At 44.8% G+C, this 20,185-nt stretch overlaps 1 protein-coding gene across 1 annotated transcript in view; it reads right to left on the bottom strand.

The window, feature by feature from the left end:
- st6gal2a (ST6 beta-galactosamide alpha-2,6-sialyltranferase 2a) overlaps window positions 1-20,185 on the bottom strand; it is a 73,434-nt gene that overhangs the window by 43,334 nt on the left and 9,915 nt on the right. The window contains exon 2 of the mRNA XM_079517563.1: window positions 3,725-4,823. Within this exon, the coding sequence (XP_079373689.1) occupies window positions 3,725-4,724 (1,000 nt within the window). The 5' untranslated portion in view covers window positions 4,725-4,823. The remainder of the gene's footprint in view (window positions 1-3,724; window positions 4,824-20,185) is intronic.

Genomic DNA, 20,185 nt, shown 5'->3' with positions numbered 1-20,185 from the left:
CTCTCTTTAAGGTTACAGTTAGCCCCAGGCAGCCGCGTTTGAGAATTGCGACGTCTTTGAGATGGAGCTGCATCGTAGCTCGGTTACCAGAAGGGGGGGGTTCTTCGTTTCTCTAGTGAAGCCATCTGTCCCTTGGTTCACACTGTGAACATTCACACACTTCCCATGATTCCTCATAGAGAGATGCCAAAGTCTCTGAACAAAGCACACACACATGCACACACATGCACATTTTAAGGATGAAATATTACTGGGACACACTGAGGCACGCAATAGAACTCAGTGTAATGCACAAACCCTGTCAAACAAACCATGCATGCAATAAAAGACAAAAAAAGAACACACACATTCCTGCTCCCTGCTAGATCTTTCCGTTTCCATCTTCAATGACAACCTGGCGGCTCCTATTCCCAACTGCTAAGAACCTGGTGGTCCTATACAGTCGGGTGCCCTTCAAGGCACACTTGATACAGTAGTTAAGGTTTTCACTGTAGACCAGGGCTCCCCAATTAAGTTTCCTCAAGGGCCATATTTTGACTAGGGTACCAGGCTGGGGGCCGAGTCCGCACGCACAAGGTCGAGGTCTTGGACCCCATTTGAAAAGGATGCCCAGTTTGACATGCATAGGCTACTGACCCCCATTTAATGCCATATTTATATCTGGGACCCCTCAAAATAAAAAAAAATAAAAAATCTTCCAGGGGCCACAAGGGGGCGCTCCGCGGGCCGCAAATGGCCCGCACTGTACAACATCTAGACTGGGTCAGACTCTACCTCACCAAGGAGTCTGCCCAGCTTCTTGTCCAAGCCTCAGTCATCTCCATGCTTGACTATTTGAACCCCCTCCTTGCTGGTCTGCCATCATGCTCACTCATAAACCTAAAACTGACCCAGAAAGCTGCGGCATGCCTGGTCTTCAACCTCACTAAAGTCTCCCCACTTCTGCAAACCAATCACTGGCTTCTGGTTGCTACCTGTCCTAGGGCATGGTATCCCATTACCTTCAGCATCTGATCCACCCTACACCCCTTCCTGCACACCTAGATCAGCTAACAGAGGATCATGTAATCTTGTAATGTATGTCTGTCCCTATATATACCCTTCTTCACCCTGCCATCACTTCAAGCAATCTAGACTCTCCCTCCTGGAAGAGCCGCGTGATTCTATTCTACGTCCGAGCATAGACATGGTAACGCCCCGCCTGCCTCCGACACTGCCCGTCTTACCAGACTTTCCTCCGAGGTGAAATGAAATGAAATGATTACTATATTTACCCAGGGTATCTGGGCTAAGCTCAAGAACTTGTTTCCAGCCAGGCCCTGCTCATAGAACATTTCATCGTAGTGGTTCAATGCCTTGTTCAAGGGCACTTCAGCGGTGGTAATTTTAACGTGTCGGACCGCTGATTCGAACTGGCGACCTTCCGGTATCAAGACCGCTCCGCAATCCGTTCGGCCACCGCTGCCACATAGCTATATGCTGGGATAGTCTGCCACAAGGTTACTCTGTGGTGGGAAATAGTACGGTATAATACAAGACAGCTTGGCAGGCGTGACAGAATATTTTTTTTGTAGAAGAGGCAAACTAATATTGTTTATGCCGTTTGCTTTGATTGAATAAGGTAACGCTCCAGAATTATTTTTTGTAGAAGAGGCACACTAATATTGTTTGTTTATGCGGATTGGTTTGAATGAATGAATGAATGAATGAATGAATGAGATTTGATCTGGGTGTTCTAATAAAGAAAGTGTTTGTGTTGAATATCGTGTGTCCGTCTCCAGACTCCATATTTATTTATGCCCTCGTCGGGTGCTATGCTATTACAGTGGTGGTCTGCAGTTTTCCGCTGGGGCTGTGCGTTTTTACTGTTAATAAATACAGGCTAATAGGCAATTCTAAATTAGATTATATGTACCCATGTGTATTCTCTGTTAGCCTATGGATACTGTACATATTAGGGGCAACAACAATATGCCTAATTATTCAAACTATACTAATTATAGTAAACTTATAGTAAAAAGGATAAAGATGAAGGGAAGAGGCCTTTTTACAGTACAATAATGTACTGTATATTGTTACATTACATTAATCAGTGCTGAAGATCAAACAATAGTGACAAATTAAGAACTTTGTGCAACATGTATCAGATCTGTGACAGATCAATGAACTGCCGACAAATGCATAAATGTTGGCATTTATTATTATGCTTCCCCGGCTTCTGTCGGGTAGGAGACCATTTCATAGGGTGCGCTTCGCCTCGGGGGCGGCGACTTCTGACAGCAGCAGCAGTGTTTCTTGTTGGTGGCCAATCAGAGGCTTGGGGGCGTCACCAAGGGCGGGTCTCTGTCTATGCTCGGACGTAGAGTAGAATCACGCGGAAGAACCCTCTATCCTCAGTCAGGACTGCAGACTCGCCCTCCATTTTTCCGTTGCAGTCTGAAAACTCCCCTCTTCAAACTCTACCTCCCCCCTAGCATTCCTCATTCCTTGTTTAACCCATTTTGGGCGGGAACCCCTTTTGGTGTTAGCATTATGTTATGCTTTAGCTATTGAAAAATATCAGATCTACAAGCTCATAGCGCGCCACCGAGTGGCGCGCTACGAGCTTGTAGGTCTGCTATTTTTGAAAAATCGAAGAACGACTGACATAGAAACATAGCTTTTTCAGAAAACTGTCAGGATGTAGAAGACATTTTTAGAATCTGATCTCAGAATCTGATCTAGATAATTTCTAGTTTCTTATTGATAGACGCTAGTTATACCATGCAGATGTACAGTACGTTTACTTGTTCACATTATTATGTGGATTATCGTTTTTGTTCACTAGGGTTCAAGCAACTTACTCTGATTTAGCACTTTGTAGGCCTACAGTACGTCTCTGTGGATAAAAGCAACTGCTAAATTACTGGTGATTACAGAAAGTTATGGCAAGAAAATGGTTGGGAAAAGTGTGAAATTACAATAATCATCCGAAGAGAAAAACAATCCAAAGAATTTGCTTATTTGTGGAAAGCACAGTGTCTGCTCATACACAGATCAAAGATACATACTGTGTAGATCAATGCTGCACATCACAGCATGAAAAAGTGAAAACATATCAATTTCCCCCTGCATACACCACTTCAGACGCAGAGAGATATTCTAATGATTATTGTTGATCAAATGCTATAGTTCCACTTTCTGACGCCGTCACTGTCAATCCCTCCCTTGGCCGACCCAAAGATGTATTACGGTGCAAGACATTTGCGTAATACTGCGTATATAATTCATATAGATTATAGATGAACATCAAGGGACAAATGGCTGTGTAGTTGCCACATCACCAAATAGCACTCCCTTTCTCTTATTCAAAACCCCATGTACTTAAATATGATTCGAAGTGGAACGTGTTCCTCAGTCATGGTGCAGGTCCTTGATGTGATCCATGGTCAGGCAATGCCCTTTTAATTGTTTACTGTATTATATGATACGGTTGATGATGCTGCGCGTTTGGTCGTGTAAACTAATTTAAACTTTTAATTTGATTTATTTGTATTTTTATTTGTTTATCTTGTCTATCCTCGTTTTATATTATGTTTCTGTGTTCATACATAATGTCCATGCATACGTATTCTGTTATTGTTGTTGTTGCTTGTGTTAGTTTTTTCTGTTTTCTGTATTTGTAAAAAATCCAAATAAAGTACTGATCATAAAATAAAATAAAACCCATGTACTTTCGACTTACCAATCTCCTTGCCTAGTCCCGAGTGCAGGATAGCCCCTGCCGAGGTGACCACGGCGCAGGTCTTGAATCGGCTGCGGTCCTGCCATCTGTGGAGCTTCTCCAGAGGAAGGCGGGGCACCAGATGGGCCCAGCCCAGGGAGGAGAAGGGCTGCTCCGATCCGTCCACCGTCCTGAGCCTCGCCTGAGCCTTCAGTTGACACAGCAGCTCCTTTGCGCCCTGTGCAGTCCTGCGCCGTCCCTTGTAGGCCACGTGGTGCTTGTTGGCGGTCAGGTAGTCCTTCATGGCGCGCTGCAGCCGAGGGCTCAGCATGCCGGCGGACACGCGGCCCCGCCACAGCCGCTGCACCACCGACGCCGACTTGGAGAAGTAGTACTCCTCCAGGTCGGAGGAGTCTCCTCCTCCTCCTGCCCTGCCACCCACCGCCGCGGCCCTCCTGCCATTCCCCGCCTCCACCTCTTCGTCCTCGTCCTCCTCTTCCTCCCCGCCGTGATGACTCGCTGCGGCTCTGTTCAGGAGGTGCTCCATGGCGCGGGCGGCTCTCTCGCGGCTCCCCCGCCGCGCCACGGTGTCCGAGTGAGAGCCCACGTTCTCCGTGCCGAAGGAGGACCAGGCGGCCAGGCTCTGGGGGTCCGGGTAATCCGGGCGGCTGGCCTCCTGGCTGGCGTACGCGCCGTAGGGGCTCCGGCTCCCCTCCAGGCTGGACTCCTGGGTGACGACGGGGCTGGCCGAGGGCTCCCGGTCCGCGACGGCGGTGGTCAGGGCGGAGGAGGGCGGCAATTCGGGCCGGGAACCCATGACGGTGCGCTGCTGCTGATGGGTGGCCTGTATGGAGGCCAGCCGCCGCGTGTCCGGGTGCTGGGAGAGGGTGGAGCCGGCGGAGGACAGGGGCTCGTCCACGCGGGCGTCCAGGAAGTACGAGAGGAGGCCCAGGAAGAGGAGGACCCAGGCCAGCATTCCCACCAGGATGAGCCTCCGCCACTGCCTCATGCTGGACTTCATCGCCTCTCGGGTCACATGCACTCCTTCTCAACTGGCCCCGCCTCCTCCGCTCGCAGGCCGCCCGCAGCCAAGACTCAGCCCAGAGGTCAGCCGGAAGGCCTGGGAAATGGAAAGGGGCAGACACAGTATGGAGGTCAAGTTATACTGTGGCATAATGACCTGAAATATGTCTGCATGTTACAAAAGATTGACCCGAAACTGAAATGCTGTGCCTCCTAGAATATAACAGGACCTGAGATGAGAAGTGGTGGTAGAAATCATGGTAGTCAAGCATGCATAAAATGTACATGGGTGGAATTGTGAGCGTACATGCATTGCATAGTACTACTGTATGTCATGCACACTGACTCACACACACTCGCTATGCTCTATAACCTGCACAGCAGAGCAAGTATACTGAATTAACAGTCCCTGTCATCATATTTAAATTAAAGCACTTTCATCTGAGGATATGGTTCTGAGACGTCAGGCAGGCAACTAGAAGCGATTCCCAACCCAAATACAAATCAGAAAATGGCCAAATCGAAATAAGACCTGACCTACCGTCTGTACAATCAAACTAAAAGGAAAAATCCTATTCGTATGTAAACATAAATGTTATCGTCATACTCCTTCAGTGAAATAATACATTGAGAAACTCGACACAGGTCGACAGTCTCAGGCAGCCGTAGCTTAGTGGATAGAGGGGCTGTCTGGTGATCAGGAGGTCACCCGTTCGCCTCCCAGTACCGATCTGTGTCCAAAGTGTCCCTGAGCAAGACAGGGAGACACTTAACCTCCAATTGCTCCCTCCATGTTGCATCATAATCATCTGAGCCATTACATTTTTTCATGAATTCCCCCTGTGCGTGTGCGTTAGTAAGGTGCACACTACAAATGCTAATAAGACATAGCTATAGTATGCAGCTATATGGTAATATATGCTTGACAGATGAGGTTGAAAAAGATATACTTTCTCCTCTCTGAGAGTATATTATATAAGTTAACACACAGGTACGAAAAGAACAGCCAAATTTATGTATTCTTCCATTTCTCTTGCATCAGGTTACTATAATTCATCTTACTTGGCTTACTTGTCACTTTTTGCATTTTGTTGTATCATTTTTCTCCCCCACCCTGCTGGTTCCACTGCCTTCTGAAGTCTTTCAGCCAACACGTCAAGCTGATTACTTTCTATTTACCTTCTCTCTGGTGTTTATTTTGAGGTGAAATGTTTTCCTGTTAAGTTATTTTTTCCCCGCCGTCACACCACCCTCTCACCACAAATTTGTTCTAGTATGTTGTAGTCTCCACCAGGCCGAAGGCATGGGGAGAGAGTATGTTTTGTTGTCTCCACCAGGCCGAAGGCATGGGGAGAGAGTATGTTTTGTTGTCTCCACCAGGCCGAAGGCATGGGGAGAGAGTATGTTTTGTTGTCTCCACCAGGCCGAAGGCATGGGGAGAGAGTATGTTGTTGTCTCCACCAGGCCGAAGGCATGGGGAGAGAGTATGTTTTGTTGTCTCCACCAGGCCGAAGGCATGGGGAGAGAGTATGTTTTGTTGTCTCCACCAGGCCGAAGGCATGGGGAGAGAGTATGTTTTGTTGTCTCCACCAGGCCGAAGGCATGGGGAGAGAGTATGTTTTGTTGTCTCCACCAGGCCGAAGGCATGGGGAGAGAGTATGTTTTGTTGTCTCCACCAGGCCGAAGGCATGGGGAGAGAGTATGTTTTGTTGTCTCCACGAGGCCGAAGGCATGGGGAGAGAGTATGTTTTGTTGTCTCCACGAGGCCGAAGGCATGGGGAGAGAGTATGTTTTGTTGTCTCCACCAGGCCGAAGGCATGGGGAGAGAGTATGTTTTGTTGTCTCCACCAGGCCGAAGGCATGGGGAGAGAGTATGTTTTGTTGTCTCCACCAGGCCGAAGGCATGGGGAGAGTGTATGTTTTGTTGTCTCCACCAGGCCGAAGGCATGGGGAGAGAGTATGTTTTGTTGTCTCCACCAGGCCGAAGGCATGGGGAGAGAGTATGTTTTGTTGTCTCCACCAGGCCGAAGGCATGGGGAGAGAGTATGTTTTGTTGTCTCCACCAGGCCGAAGGCATGGGGAGAGAGTATGTTTTGTTGTCTCCACCAGGCCGAAGGCATGGGGAGAGAGTATGTTGTTGTCTCCACCAGGCCGAAGGCATGGGGAGAGAGTATGTTTTGTTGTCTCCACCAGGCCGAAGGCATGGGGAGAGAGTATGTTTTGTTGTCTCCACCAGGCCGAAGGCATGGGGAGAGAGTATGTTTTGTTGTCTCCACCAGGCCGAAGGCATGGGGAGAGAGTATGTTTTGTTGTCTCCACCAGGCCGAAGGCATGGGGAGAGAGTATGTTTTGTTGTCTCCACCAGGCCGAAGGCATGGGGAGAGAGTATGTTTTGTTGTCTCCACGAGGCCGAAGGCATGGGGAGAGAGTATGTTTTGTTGTCTCCACGAGGCCGAAGGCATGGGGCGAGAGTATGTTTTGTTGTCTCCACCAGGCCGAAGGCATGGGGAGAGAGTATGTTTTGTTGTCTCCACCAGGCCGAAGGCATGGGGAGAGAGTATGTTTTGTTGTCTCCACCAGGCCGAAGGCATGGGGAGAGTGTATGTTTTGTTGTCTCCACCAGGCCGAAGGCATGGGGAGAGAGTATGTTTTGTTGTCTCCACCAGGCCGAAGGCATGGGGAGAGAGTATGTTTTGTTGTCTCCACCAGGCCGAAGGCATGGGGAGAGAGTATGTTTTGTTGTCTCCACCAGGCCGAAGGCATGGGGAGAGTGTATGTTTTGTTGTCTCCACCAGGCCGAAGGCATGGGGAGAGAGTATGTTTTGTTGTCTCCACCAGGCCGAAGGCATGGGGAGAGAGTATGTTTTGTTGTCTCCACCAGGCCGAAGGCATGGGGAGAGAGTATGTTTTGTTGTCTCCACCAGGCCGAAGGCATGGGGAGAGAGTATGTTTTGTTGTCTCCACTAGGCCGAAGGCATGGGGAGAGAGTATGTTTTGTTGTCTCCACCAGGCCGAAGGCATGGTGAGAGAGTATGTTTTGCACTCCGTCCGTGTGTGTGTGTGTGTGTGTGTGTGTGTGTGTGTGTCTGTCCTTCCGTCCGTCCGTTACCAGCTAATCTCCGGCACCGTTAACCCGGTCGATGCCAAACTTTGATGCACCGCTGCCCCACATTTTCCAGAACGGCCTGTTATAGCGCCACCATGAGGCAGCTTTTCACATGTTTTACCTAAAACTGCACCGATCTGAGTGAAACGTTGTATGCACACTCCCTAGAGGCCAAGGACAAACCTTTGACCCGCATTTTCCGCATCTGCCTTTATAGCGCCACCAGGAGGCCGACTTTTGTAAAACACATTTTTTTATATTACTCCTCCAGATTCTGTCCAAAAATCTCACAGATCGTTACACAGCATCTATATAGTCATGTGCTCAAGTCGGATCTGTCCGATATTTCATATTCCATCCTAATTGGCTATAATTGGCTTTCACAGTTTGCAAGATTGCCCCGTTTTGAACAAAAGCCTCAAATCATGAACGCAGCGTGCAATTTACGTGAAATCTTTCACACATTTTCTTACTAGGCTGAGGAATATATCCCACCCTTTTTACATTGGCCTGTTATAGCGCCACCAACAGGTTGATTTTTGCAAAACACATTTTTGGAACAAAATGCCTCAAATCATCCAATTGCCATCAAAGGCGTATGAAGAAATGGCACCCTTTTCACATTGGCCTATTATAGCGCCACCAGGAGGCCACAACCTGACCTGCCCTGGTGGAGACCTGTGCCCCGAGGGGCACTTTTTCTAGTTGACTATGTTCCAATCTGTTTTCTTATTGCATTATACTGCATCACTCATGTATGTACCACTAAATTGAAAACTTTTTCCTCCGTTTGGAGATGCATATACGATTTGTATTCCAGGAAATAATCTACATTTTTTCACTTGAGGAAAATGTGTCCCCCTTTATGCTCCGTTAGTGTTTACAATAGAGCGCCCAAGTCCTGACGTCATTCGCTCATCCCCTGGTTTCATTGTTTCAAGGGGTTTGCGGACGTTTCTCTCTATGGAGAATAACATTGGGTCTTAAAATCGTCTCATATAAGAATTGTGGTCAAAAATTAAACTGTCTCCCTCGGCGATATTGTCCGGGAGGTGTCCCTGTAACGTTTACGACAGTCAGTCAAATTTGTTTCAAATTTCTTCTATTTTTGAATACGTATACTGTATGTATATTTGTATGTGCCTTTTATTTTTTTAAGATACTCTGGGGGGGAGGGAGGGGTAAAAAAAAGTTAAAGAAAAATGTGTATGCTATTTTTGACTCATGTGACTTGAAAAATTAATAAAGAAACTTTGATAAAAAAAAGAATTGTTTCAAGCGAAAATGTAACTAATTCGGCAGCAGTAACATTAGCGTTTTCTCGCAGTCAGAGATTCTTCATATCATAATATATGAGTGAAACCGCCAGAATGATGTGTTTATTTTTCAAACACAGTTCTTATGAGACGATCTAAGATCCCCCTATGGGGATTATAATACAAATAAAAAAGTACACAAACCCGGGGACTTAGCGCCCTCTAGCAATATTGATGTCAGACTTTGGTGCTCTATTGCTACAACTGTAGAACTGGCCTTACTGTGCTGGTAAACAACAAAAAGAGAGACGAGAGAGTAAAGGAGAACAATTTCTACCTCTTCTAATTATGTGTTCTTTAACTTGGGCTTTTAATGTGGCTACATTTATCTAGAGGTTGACACAGCGGAACAGTAGAGGACAATCGGACTCTATTCCTATTTCCTAATTATAGTTCTCTTGTCTCTGTGGCCACTGTTTGTGGCTAACATAGCCTAGCAATGTAGCACGTCTAGTAGGAGTGATCTCCGGGGCGCCTATGATCCTCCAAACCAAACTCCAGAAACAGGACCCCGTGTCCTCCTGGGCCACACAAGGAGCCATGGCTCACCCAGTGACCCTGGGCAAGCCTGGGGAACACGGTAATTGGACCTGAGGGAGAACAAACAGACAGGGATTGCCCAAGAGCGAGCGACACACACGCACGCACACTATACATTCAGTATATTTTGTGCTTTCAGTCTAAAAGCCCTAAGGCTGGAGAGCTGAGTGTTAGGCTATAATCCTCTGTGTAGCAATTCGGACATGTTTGGACATCATTGGGGTCAAGTGTCAAGCTGTGGAAATACACCATTTAACCCCTGGGAAGTAGAAACCATGCGTCTGACTGCAGAATCCGTTGCAGCAAAGAAAACAAAACAGGAACATACAGAAAGGAACCCATCAACAAGCAACTGCCATCTATATGCATCACTGCTTCACTGAACAACCCCCCCCCCCCCTGCGCGTGCGCACACACACAGCCTTCCCAGCCACCTGTGTGTGTGTGTGTGTGTGTGTGTGTGTGTGTGTGTGTGTGTGTGTGTGTGTGTGTGTGTGTGTGTGTGTGTGTGTGTGTGTAGAGTCATGAGCATATGGATGCGTGGTTGGTTTGCTTCACCTGGTTGCAATTAAGATGATATTCTTCGAAAATGGAGGTAAAAACAACATAACTGTGTGGCACAGATGGAGAGGCTGCATTGGGGGGTGAGAGCTGGTATTACAAAACAACAAGTAATAACACAAAATTATCAAATATAGAGTACCGTAGACACATGGGCAGTCGGCCACTAATGCCAAGGTAAGGTTAAGGGAAGAGGCAGAAAGGAACAAATAAGATAATTTATACTTTGATGTACAACTGTGTTGCTCAACAAAAATACTAATTTAAATTATTAATGGGTTATTTGTGGGTGAGCGCCAGCCGCCAGGGTCGTGCAAAGGAGGTATAAATTAGGCTTAAAGAGCTCAAAGAGAGATTGGGGGTAAAAAGGGCCGAGGGCCCGTAAGAGTGGTCTTTTAATACGAAAGAGGAAGAGGCGATTGGTTAAATGTTAGCAGGCCCTTTGCCCCCCGACGAAGATAATTATGTGGTCTCTCTTTTTACAGCCGAGACAAATGAGAGTGAGTGTGTGTGTGTGTGCACGGAAGAACGTGGGAAGAAAGTGGACAGAAAGTATATGGGGGAAAGAGACAGGCAGATACAGTGGGGAGAGAAAACCACATTAAGCTGCGAGACATGCCTTGTCAGGACATCAGCCGTTTACCGTCCTCTGAGCGCCACGGTGATTTATCTTCAGAGGAATACGTTTCCCCCGAAACATCAAATGATTGTTGGGGCGCAACGGTAACAACATTGAACTTGTAGCGCTGAATGAAATCATGCCAAGAAACATGAAAAAGATCCTCAACAGGTAGTATGTTTTTTCACAAGTCGTGTTTCCAGAAAGACAAAAAAAGAAATGATACGCAAATGTTGCGAGAATTTCTGCAATGTCTTTTGTGAGTGTTGGAGATCCCATTCTCTGGCATAATGGTAGGACAGAGTGTTAGCACAGAGCGGCAGAGAAACAAACAGAAAGAGTCTAGTGCAAAACTATGTAATAAAACTGTAGTCACTCTATAATTCATTGGCTTTGGAGAGCAGCTAGTCTTCCTCTGCTCCACACACACGGAAACACAGACACGCTTTCTTCAACTTTAATGCGACTATGGCTGACAATAACCACATTACTGCAATACCATGGCCATCTTTTGATGCCTATTGGGGAGTTGAGCTCATTACCCTCACCAATAAAGTTTCCAGTATCACTAAACTGTTACTCTTTCCAAGTTGTTTGCCTTCCACGATGTTGCCATCTGGAGTCTGGACTTTACCAGCCATGAGTGTGTTCAAAATGTAGTTATTTCCAACATAGCAGCTTGAACAGAATGGTCCATGATGGCACAGAGAGGCTCCTGTCAGCCTTTACAAAAGGTCACCGTGAAACGAATGCAGTAAAACGAAAGCATGAGGACATTGTTGGCCTACACCTAATCCGATTTTAAGAACGGCACCAATTTATTTAATTTTTTCGCACTGCCAGTAAGATAAAGTACCTCCACATTTGTTTCTCCATATATTTTTGAAATATTTCATTTTTGAATATGGTTGGAATTGGACTGAAACCTTGCCCAAATTTGGAACACAACATAGACTGACATCACGGCTGGCCAGTGGTCACGTGGAAGTCCAAAATACAAATCCACATTGGAGCCTATGTCAGTCCCATGTACAGTAGATCCCAAGATAATCACCGTCTTCAACAATAAATCAAAACAAGTCTAAATGAGAGGGCAAGGTTAAATTCGAATTGCATTCTTAAAAATATTATGCCTTGGTCGAAAATGATATCTGCATTGCTAAAATGGCTTATATGTGCCTTTATCCAAACTAAAGTGATTTACAATATGCTTTACATTCACCCACTAACGTAGCCCTTTGGGCAATGGGCCTACTCGGGAACGATGCAAGTTGGGAATGCATTGCATGCCCCACGCGGTCGGTTATGCAATACCCGTTGGCTGAATATCTCCGTCTGTGTCCCTATTATGCCCATACAGTATTATGGAGATTTCTGTATGTGTCCGTCTGTATAGAGTTCCATGTCGGTCCAGGTCAGTCTATGAAGTCCTATTGATGACTTCAGGGTACTCCCTAAATGGGAATTTGTGCATTTATTTATCAATATTTTTTTTAGATGAACAAACTATCCACTCGCATCACTCCCTGGGGTCCTCACTAAGTTTGAACTTGATCGGTCAGGTCGTCCGAGACTCAGAGATTTTGTCAATTTATAGATAGATGACAGCAGAGGAACCCATGCAAGGCACCAATCCGCTCATTGGCAGTTAAACGGTTCAATGTTTTGCTCAAAGGCAACATTAACCCAGGGGGAGAAATGTATCGAACTGGGAAACTTTGAAGGCCACATAACCACCTGAGACACTGTGCTCAACCCTTGCTCAACCTGAATAAAAGTCTAAAATATTTACTTAACACATTTTGGGCGGGAACCCCTTTTGGTGTTAGCTTTATGTTATGCTTTAGCTATTGAAAAATAGCAGATCTACAAGCTCATAGCGCGCCACCGAGTGGCGCGCTACGAGCTTGTAGGTCTGCTATTTTTGAAAAATCGAAGAACGACATAGAAACATAGCTTTTTCAGAAAACTGTCAGGATGTAGAAGACGTCTGATCTCAGGTCAAAATGGGTTAACGGTATCTAAATTAGCAGTGGTGGTTGTTAATCGTCTAACCCATTTTAATTCAATGGGAAACTAAATGCTATGCAAAAATAACCACAGCACAGTTGCTTGCTGAATCCTAACCTGCCCTCCCCGAGATCTCCTTTGTATCTACAGTACAAGCACCGCCAGTGGTGAAACAACTGAACTCCAGCCACTATTCCAGCCACTAAGTGCTTAGCAAGCCCCTTGTGGGAATACGCCACTGCCACTTCTCGCTGGAAATTGTTCGATTCACTTAACCCATTCTGACCTGAGATCAGATTCTAAAAATGTCTTCTACATCCTGACAGTTTTCTGAAAAAGCTATGTTTCTATGTCAGTCGTTCATCGATTTTTCAAAAATAGCAGACCTACAAGCTCGTAGCGCGCCACTCGGTGGCGCGCTATGAGCTTGTAGATCTGCTATTTTTCAATAGCTAAAGCATAACATAATGCTAACACCAAAAGGGATTCCCGTTCAGAATGGGTTAAATAAGCCCTGCTGAAGGACTGGAGTGGTGAGGACATGTTATGAATTAATCCCTCAAAGTCAGCCAGAAAAATGACTTAAATAAACCAGTCATTTCTGTAGAGAACCTCTGGCTTTCGCTTTGAAAAACTAGAGTAGCAGACAAATACACATAGGCTTATCTTACAAATTATGCCCTCTTTAAGCCTGACAGGCCATCTGCTGTATAGAGCACCGAAGGCTGACGTCAATATCGGTAGAGGGCGCTAAGTCCTCGGGTTCATGTACTTTTTATTTGCATTGTAATTCCCATAGGGGGATTTTAGATAGCTTCATATAAGAACTGTGTTTGAAAAATAAACAAATCACCCAGGCCGTTTCACTCATATGGATATGAAGAATCAACTGACAGAGAAAACGCTAATGTTACTGCTGCTGAATTAGTTAAATTTTTGCTAGAAACAGACTGTATCATATATGACTATCGTAAACAATACAGAGCCACCTCCCTGATAATATCGCCGAGACAGTTTGTTTATTTACTTATATGAGACAATTTTAAGTGGACCCAATGTTATTCTCCATAGAGAAAAACTTCCATGAACCAGGGGATGAGCGAGTGACGTCAGGACTTCGGCGCTCTATTGGTTGGTTTGGCATGTTGTCACAATACAGCTATAAAAAAAATACAAGGCAATAAAGATAACAAACAAAGCCCATAGTGGCGGGATTGCTGAGATAACTTTTGTATTTCTGCTTGCTATGACAAGGGAGAAAACGGCACACATCCTCTCAAATAAACCACAAGCCAAATGGTTTGTTCCTCATAAAATATTTAGATATAAAGAGTGGAGGTGCTATTCTACTTTAATATTCATCTTTCAGAACTTCAAGTTTGTGGGATATTGTGCAACAAAACACTGTCCTGAAGAGAAAGTTACTAAAATGACGAGGAAACCCCGTGCAGCTGGGGTTTACCATTGGGCGCCTGTTTGCGCTTCCGCATTTTGGACACCAAATTTGGTGTCACCCAGCCCCCCATACACATAGTCACTTAACCCTTAGACAGATTACTACTGGAAAACACGTGGAGTTTTGCATTAGTCTTTTCTGCCCTGTACGTGATTTTCCGTAGTTCTCTTTTTTTATTAATACCAATATATTAATTCGGTCCGCACCTCTGTATATAGTATTGAGCATAAATATCAACTACATTTCCCAGAATTCCCGTGTCACGTGACACACGTGTATGCTTTCCTATTGGAAACTGACGCCCAGCCCCCAGTGAACAGGGGGGTTGGTTGACTCCTCCGAGGTGGGCACTGGAGGAAGAGTTTTTCAGCCAGGTTTGCAGTCGCCGCAAAAAAAACAATCTGAAAAATGATCCATCCGTGTCCAGTGGCATTCTCCAGTCCCAGACCGTTGGCCGGGCTGCAACATCCACCCTCGCGGATTACACGTGTGCAATGTTTTTTCTTCTCCCCACCGGAGTTACCACCAAGGCTGATGCCTTCGCTAAAAGGTAATTTTATTGTATTCGAAAATGCCCTAATATGACATGTCTAGTAAGACGATCCCTATATTTGGCCCGAGCCGACCTAGTGCTGATATCAGATAGATGTGGTAGAACCATATATGGATAGATCTAACTGGTTTAGTCATCGTGACATGCATAGTCGGAGAATATATAACAAGGGTCGGTACTATAGGTGATCGACGTAGCTAACAAAAACATCTGATCAAATGAATGTATTGTACTGTGTCTTTGTGGGCCGAATCGTGGCATCGTGGCATACAAATAGATGTTTGTATAATTAGTATCACGATAAAATAATATGGCGACGTTAGAATGACACCACCAATGAGTGATCGCGTGTAATGTAGCTGCCCAGCGTATATCCAGCACCATCACGTCACCACATTCCACTGGCTGTTGGCTAGTAGTAGTTGCTAACAAACACTGCACAAATGGTACTGGCTATTGGCCGGGCCACAAGCCCGGGCAATAGCCAGTACCAATGTTGCTGGATGATTGCGACGCAATGGTGCTGGATATACCCTGGGCAGCTAGCTACATTACCACCGATCACTCATTGGTGTTTCATTCTAACGTTGCCATATTATTTTATCGTGATACTACTTATACAAGCATCTATTTGTATTTGTCATGCCACGACTCGGCCCACAAAGACACTGCACAATAAAATCATTGATCGCCAGCAGCCGGGTAAAACGCCATGTAATAGTAGCGTGCACTGACTACAGCTAAAATGTTTATTTCTTTTTATATATTTAGAACTGGCATCAGATGAGGAGGAGGAGGAGGAGGAGGATGAAGAGTCAAGACTGCGATGGCGTTCTCCGACACTGAACCGGATTCATTCATTCATTCATTTCAGGGGGGGCAGTTTTTGGGTGTTTTTTTTATTTAGCCTACTCACACATAACCTGACTCCGCCAGATGGGGCAGCAGAGAGTACACTGGGTTCCCCCCTCCTGCTCCCATCTGGGAACTCTCAGGCAGACTTGATGCCCGGCCACAAAACGGCCTGGCCAATCAGCAGCAGCTAGAAGCGAAGTTGCTCACAAAACGGCCTGGCCAATCAGCAGCAGCTAGTAGAAGCTAGAAGCTGCTGCTAGAAGTTGCTAGAAGCTGCTGCTGATTGGCCAGGCCGTTTTGTGGCCGGGCATCAAGTCTGCCTGAGAGTTCCCAGATGGGAGCAGGAGGGGGGAACACAGTGTACACTCTGCTGCCCCATATGGCGGAGTCAGGTTAACTCACACACACACACCGTCAAGGACTGGGTTTGGGGACATTTGGGAGGAGTAGCTCTGATCCATAGCTCTAAATGCGCATTTAGAGCTATGGATCAGAGCTAGGGGAGGAGTAACTGTTTTGTATGTAGGCCTATTTATTTTCTGTAATATTTATCATTTTATTATGTTAGTAGTCGTAAAAAATAAAAGACGCTTTTACAATGAGTTAGACCTGTCATGACTATTTTGTTCACTATTGTGAGGTTTATTGTATATGACTAAGCAAGTTTCAACTGTGATTTACTCTGTAACGGTAGATGGTAATAACTCAATTTCTTTTTTATAATACAGTATACATTCAAGTCTATATTTTGATACATATCATGGGCACCAAGTCATATCAAAACAATGTCCTTGGATGTGTTTTTTATCAAAACTGTGTTTCTTCATAACAGGTTTTTGAGATACATGCATGAATAGACAAGGTACTGGTAAGACTATGTAAACATGGTATATATCAAAATGTGCGTTAGAATGTCTAATTTTACCCCAAAAAAGAATTGAGTTTATATGATGTTCCAATTTCAGAGCTATGGGGACTTTTAGCTGGATAGGTCAGATTGATCATGACTGACCATGCTATTTATAGATGGCAAAATATCTACAGTGGTACATGTGAGAAACTTTTTATTTTATTTTAATTGAACTAGACAACTCACCCTTTAAAATGAGATATTGCATGGCTATGTATGCCCAGCAGAAAAAAAGTTATTTAGAAAATAAAACTTCAACCGGGCATAACTTTTTTTGGTTGTCCTAGAAACAGAAACAGTGTAAATGCAGGCTCTTTTAAATGGCTTCCAACACAAGAACTAAACATTTTATCAACTCAGTTCATTTTTTTCCTGGAAGCAGACAAGTCAAGCTTTCTCTGAAGGTCTTTCGTTGTCACACATTCACAACAGAGAATTTTCAATAAATCATTCAAAAACGCCATTCTGGCCATAGAGAAGTCTACCTACTATATAGAAATCCTTGAAACGCTCAAAGAGTTAAGGAAGTGGTTGCACCACTTAATAAAAATGCAAGAACTTCTCCGCCCATTCACATCGAGTCTACCAAAGTAGACAGGACAAAATGTTTTTTAAGGTAAAGCACACCAATGCAACTCAACCGGGTCGGTTAATGGTAAATCACAGCAATGCACTTGCATTGGCGTGCTTTACCTTAAAAAACGTTTTGTCCCGGCCCTTTGGTGTGGTTTGGGCTTCAAAGTCAACAAAATGAACACTGCAGCTGTCATCATAAAATGGTGGAAAGGAAGGAAGTCATAGGGTTGTGAAGATAAGAGACTTGACGAACTGAAAATACAGTGAGGAGCTCATTTGCAAACAAGATCACCGACCGAGACCAGTAGAGCGGAAAACCAAAGCAGAGTTGTCCGTATGAAATGGAAATATGACGTTCGAGTTCAACTTCAGTCCCTTAAATGCACAGAAGCTTCCTCTCTTCCTCAAAGGCCTTGCTACAAGCTTCACGCTGCTTCAGCCTCAGGGGGCACCAGGGTTATTACGGTCTAGAATTTCAGACAGACTTCTGTAATTATACTGTTGGCATATGAGTTCACTAAAGGTTTCCACTGGACCTCACATCACAGTCCTTGCCGTGGAAACACGGCACCGATGTTAAGAATAGCTTGTAGACTGAATGGGTGGCTAGCTAAGTGCAAAGTCACAGGTTTCTGACAACAGAGTATTAACTTTATCATGGGACTGGGGCAGAGTTTGAACGCAATGTTGTAGTCTTCGTGAGAATACACTTTATTCTTCATTTCATGTCTGCCTCCTCCTGCTAGTGCTACTCCTGTGGTTTTGTTTCTCAGGGAGAAGGGATGGTGCAGGAAAGGGAAAATGAAGTCAAAAGGTTGATGACTGGATAGGATAGGATGGGGGAGCTGAAGAGAGATGCGGAAAGGCCCCATCTCTGTGAGGGATGGATGGATTAGCTCTCCTCCTTACTTCTCTCCCCCTGTGGGCAGGGGTTAAACCCTTCCCACGTTGCTCTGCCTGAACCTAATCCTGCCATGGATGGCTCCACTGGTAACATTGTGTCATAATGCAAACCCTCCTCGGCTCTCTCCCACTCCTCACTACTCACTTTCCTTTCCTTCCTCCTCCGACTGTGACCCACATTCTCTGCTCTGGTGGCTACACATACAGATGTGTGTGTGTGTGTGTGTGTGTGTGTGTGTGTGTGTGTGTGTGTGTGTGTGTGTGTGTTCTCTATAAGTCAGATGACTTCATGTGATGCTTCATCCGTGCAAAGAATCTAGCTAATAATACTACATCCGCTGAAAACATCTGCATGTATGTACTGTACATAGACATGCAGAGGCTGTACAAGAGCCAGCCCCCCAGACTGTTGTGTTATTTTAAAATAATTTGTATTAGTATAGTATTATTATGCCATTATTAGGACTGGCAATAAAACATATTGGAATCAATTCACATTTAGTTAACCCATTCTGGGCGGGAACCCCTTTTGGTGTTTTAAGCATTATTGCACCATTGAAAAATAGCAGATCTACAAGCTCATAGGAGCTTGTAGATCTGCTATTTTTAAAAAATCGTGAAAATGTGGCACAAATCTTTGAATATACTGTATATTCTTTCACAGCAAACTCAAATCTTTGCTTCTGGGGGGTCCCTGAAACAACATATTTTCAGATCGGGGTAGGTGGCCAATTACATATATTTTTTGCGGTCCTTGATATGACATATTGAGCACCACTGACTGATATAGAAACTTAGGTATTTCAGAAAACTGTCAGTATTTAGAAGACATTTTTGTACATTTCGATGTCAGGCCTAAATGGGTTAAAAACAAAAAGGCTGATTCAGACTCTTGTCCACACCAGTGGCGTTTCCAGGAATTACATTTTGGGCAGGCAAGATGTGTTAATTGTCGTCTCCCCGCGCACAATCGTAGCACTAAAGGTTTTCAAAGAGATATACGGTACCTGCCAGACGAGTAGGATACAAATGCTGAAAGGCATGCAAATGGGACATTAAGGGCTCTACCGCAACGGCCAATAAGCTGTCCACTAATAGTTCTCAGGTCTTGTTTTTGTCCTCTCTTTCTCATTGTATGGATTTTGGCCAGGCAGAAATGGATTTGGACAATAAGGCGTCTCGCCTTATTGTAGAGACGCCTCTGGTCCACACCCAGCAGTAATCACAATGAGAGAAAAGAAAATCCAATAAAAAGAACCATCGACCAAGCATTCACACGGTTCAATTATTAGTTGTGCTATAAATACACATTCAAATGAATAACGTGTTTTGGTTTCAGATCACGCAGACAGAAGTACAGCCAAAAAAATAAATCATCAAATGAGGTAAACATGAATTTTAAGGGCCCCTGCATAAATAAAAGGATGAATAAATAAGTAACCAACTAAATGAATAAATTAATATTAAATTAAAATGCGCCCACATGCACGCTCTCTCAGAACCAGGCAGCATTTTCGAGTCACCCGTGAGGATATTCATGGCTATCCCGATAATGGGAATTTATCACGATATAAAATTAACTTGACTGTTTTTAATCGCAATAAAAAGATCAAATCTTACATCCTCGTCTGGCCATTCTTACCACTTATACCTAGCATGTGGAGCAGAGGGGATACTTAAGCAATATTACACGAGAGGGTGTGGTTTAACGTGATTATTGCCACGACAGTGATGCGGTCAGGAACGAGACGTAGTCGAGTTCCGCAAGCATCACTGAAGTGGCAATAACCACGTTAAACCACACCCTCGAGTGTAATATTGCAATTATACAACAGTTACCCTTAAAACTAAGAAAATCGCTGAAAAAAACTAGCTAGCCTAGCCACCGAGTTTGCCGCGCTCTGGGAAAACAGAGCAGCTGAATTCTTTGTTTTGATTAGGTGTGGAGTGGTGCTCATTTGAACCACGGCTAGAAGGCTGTTTCAACAAATCAGATTGCTTCCGCGAAACGACCTGTTGTATAATGAGATTTACAGAATAGACACACAACTCAT

Source organism: Electrona antarctica (genome assembly GCF_951216825.1).
Source record: "Electrona antarctica genome assembly, chromosome: 13".
In the NCBI taxonomy this organism is placed as follows: Eukaryota; Metazoa; Chordata; class Actinopteri; order Myctophiformes; family Myctophidae; genus Electrona; species Electrona antarctica.
The sequence above is the reverse complement of the archived record's forward strand: the minus strand, read 5'-3'. Positions and strand labels throughout refer to the sequence as shown.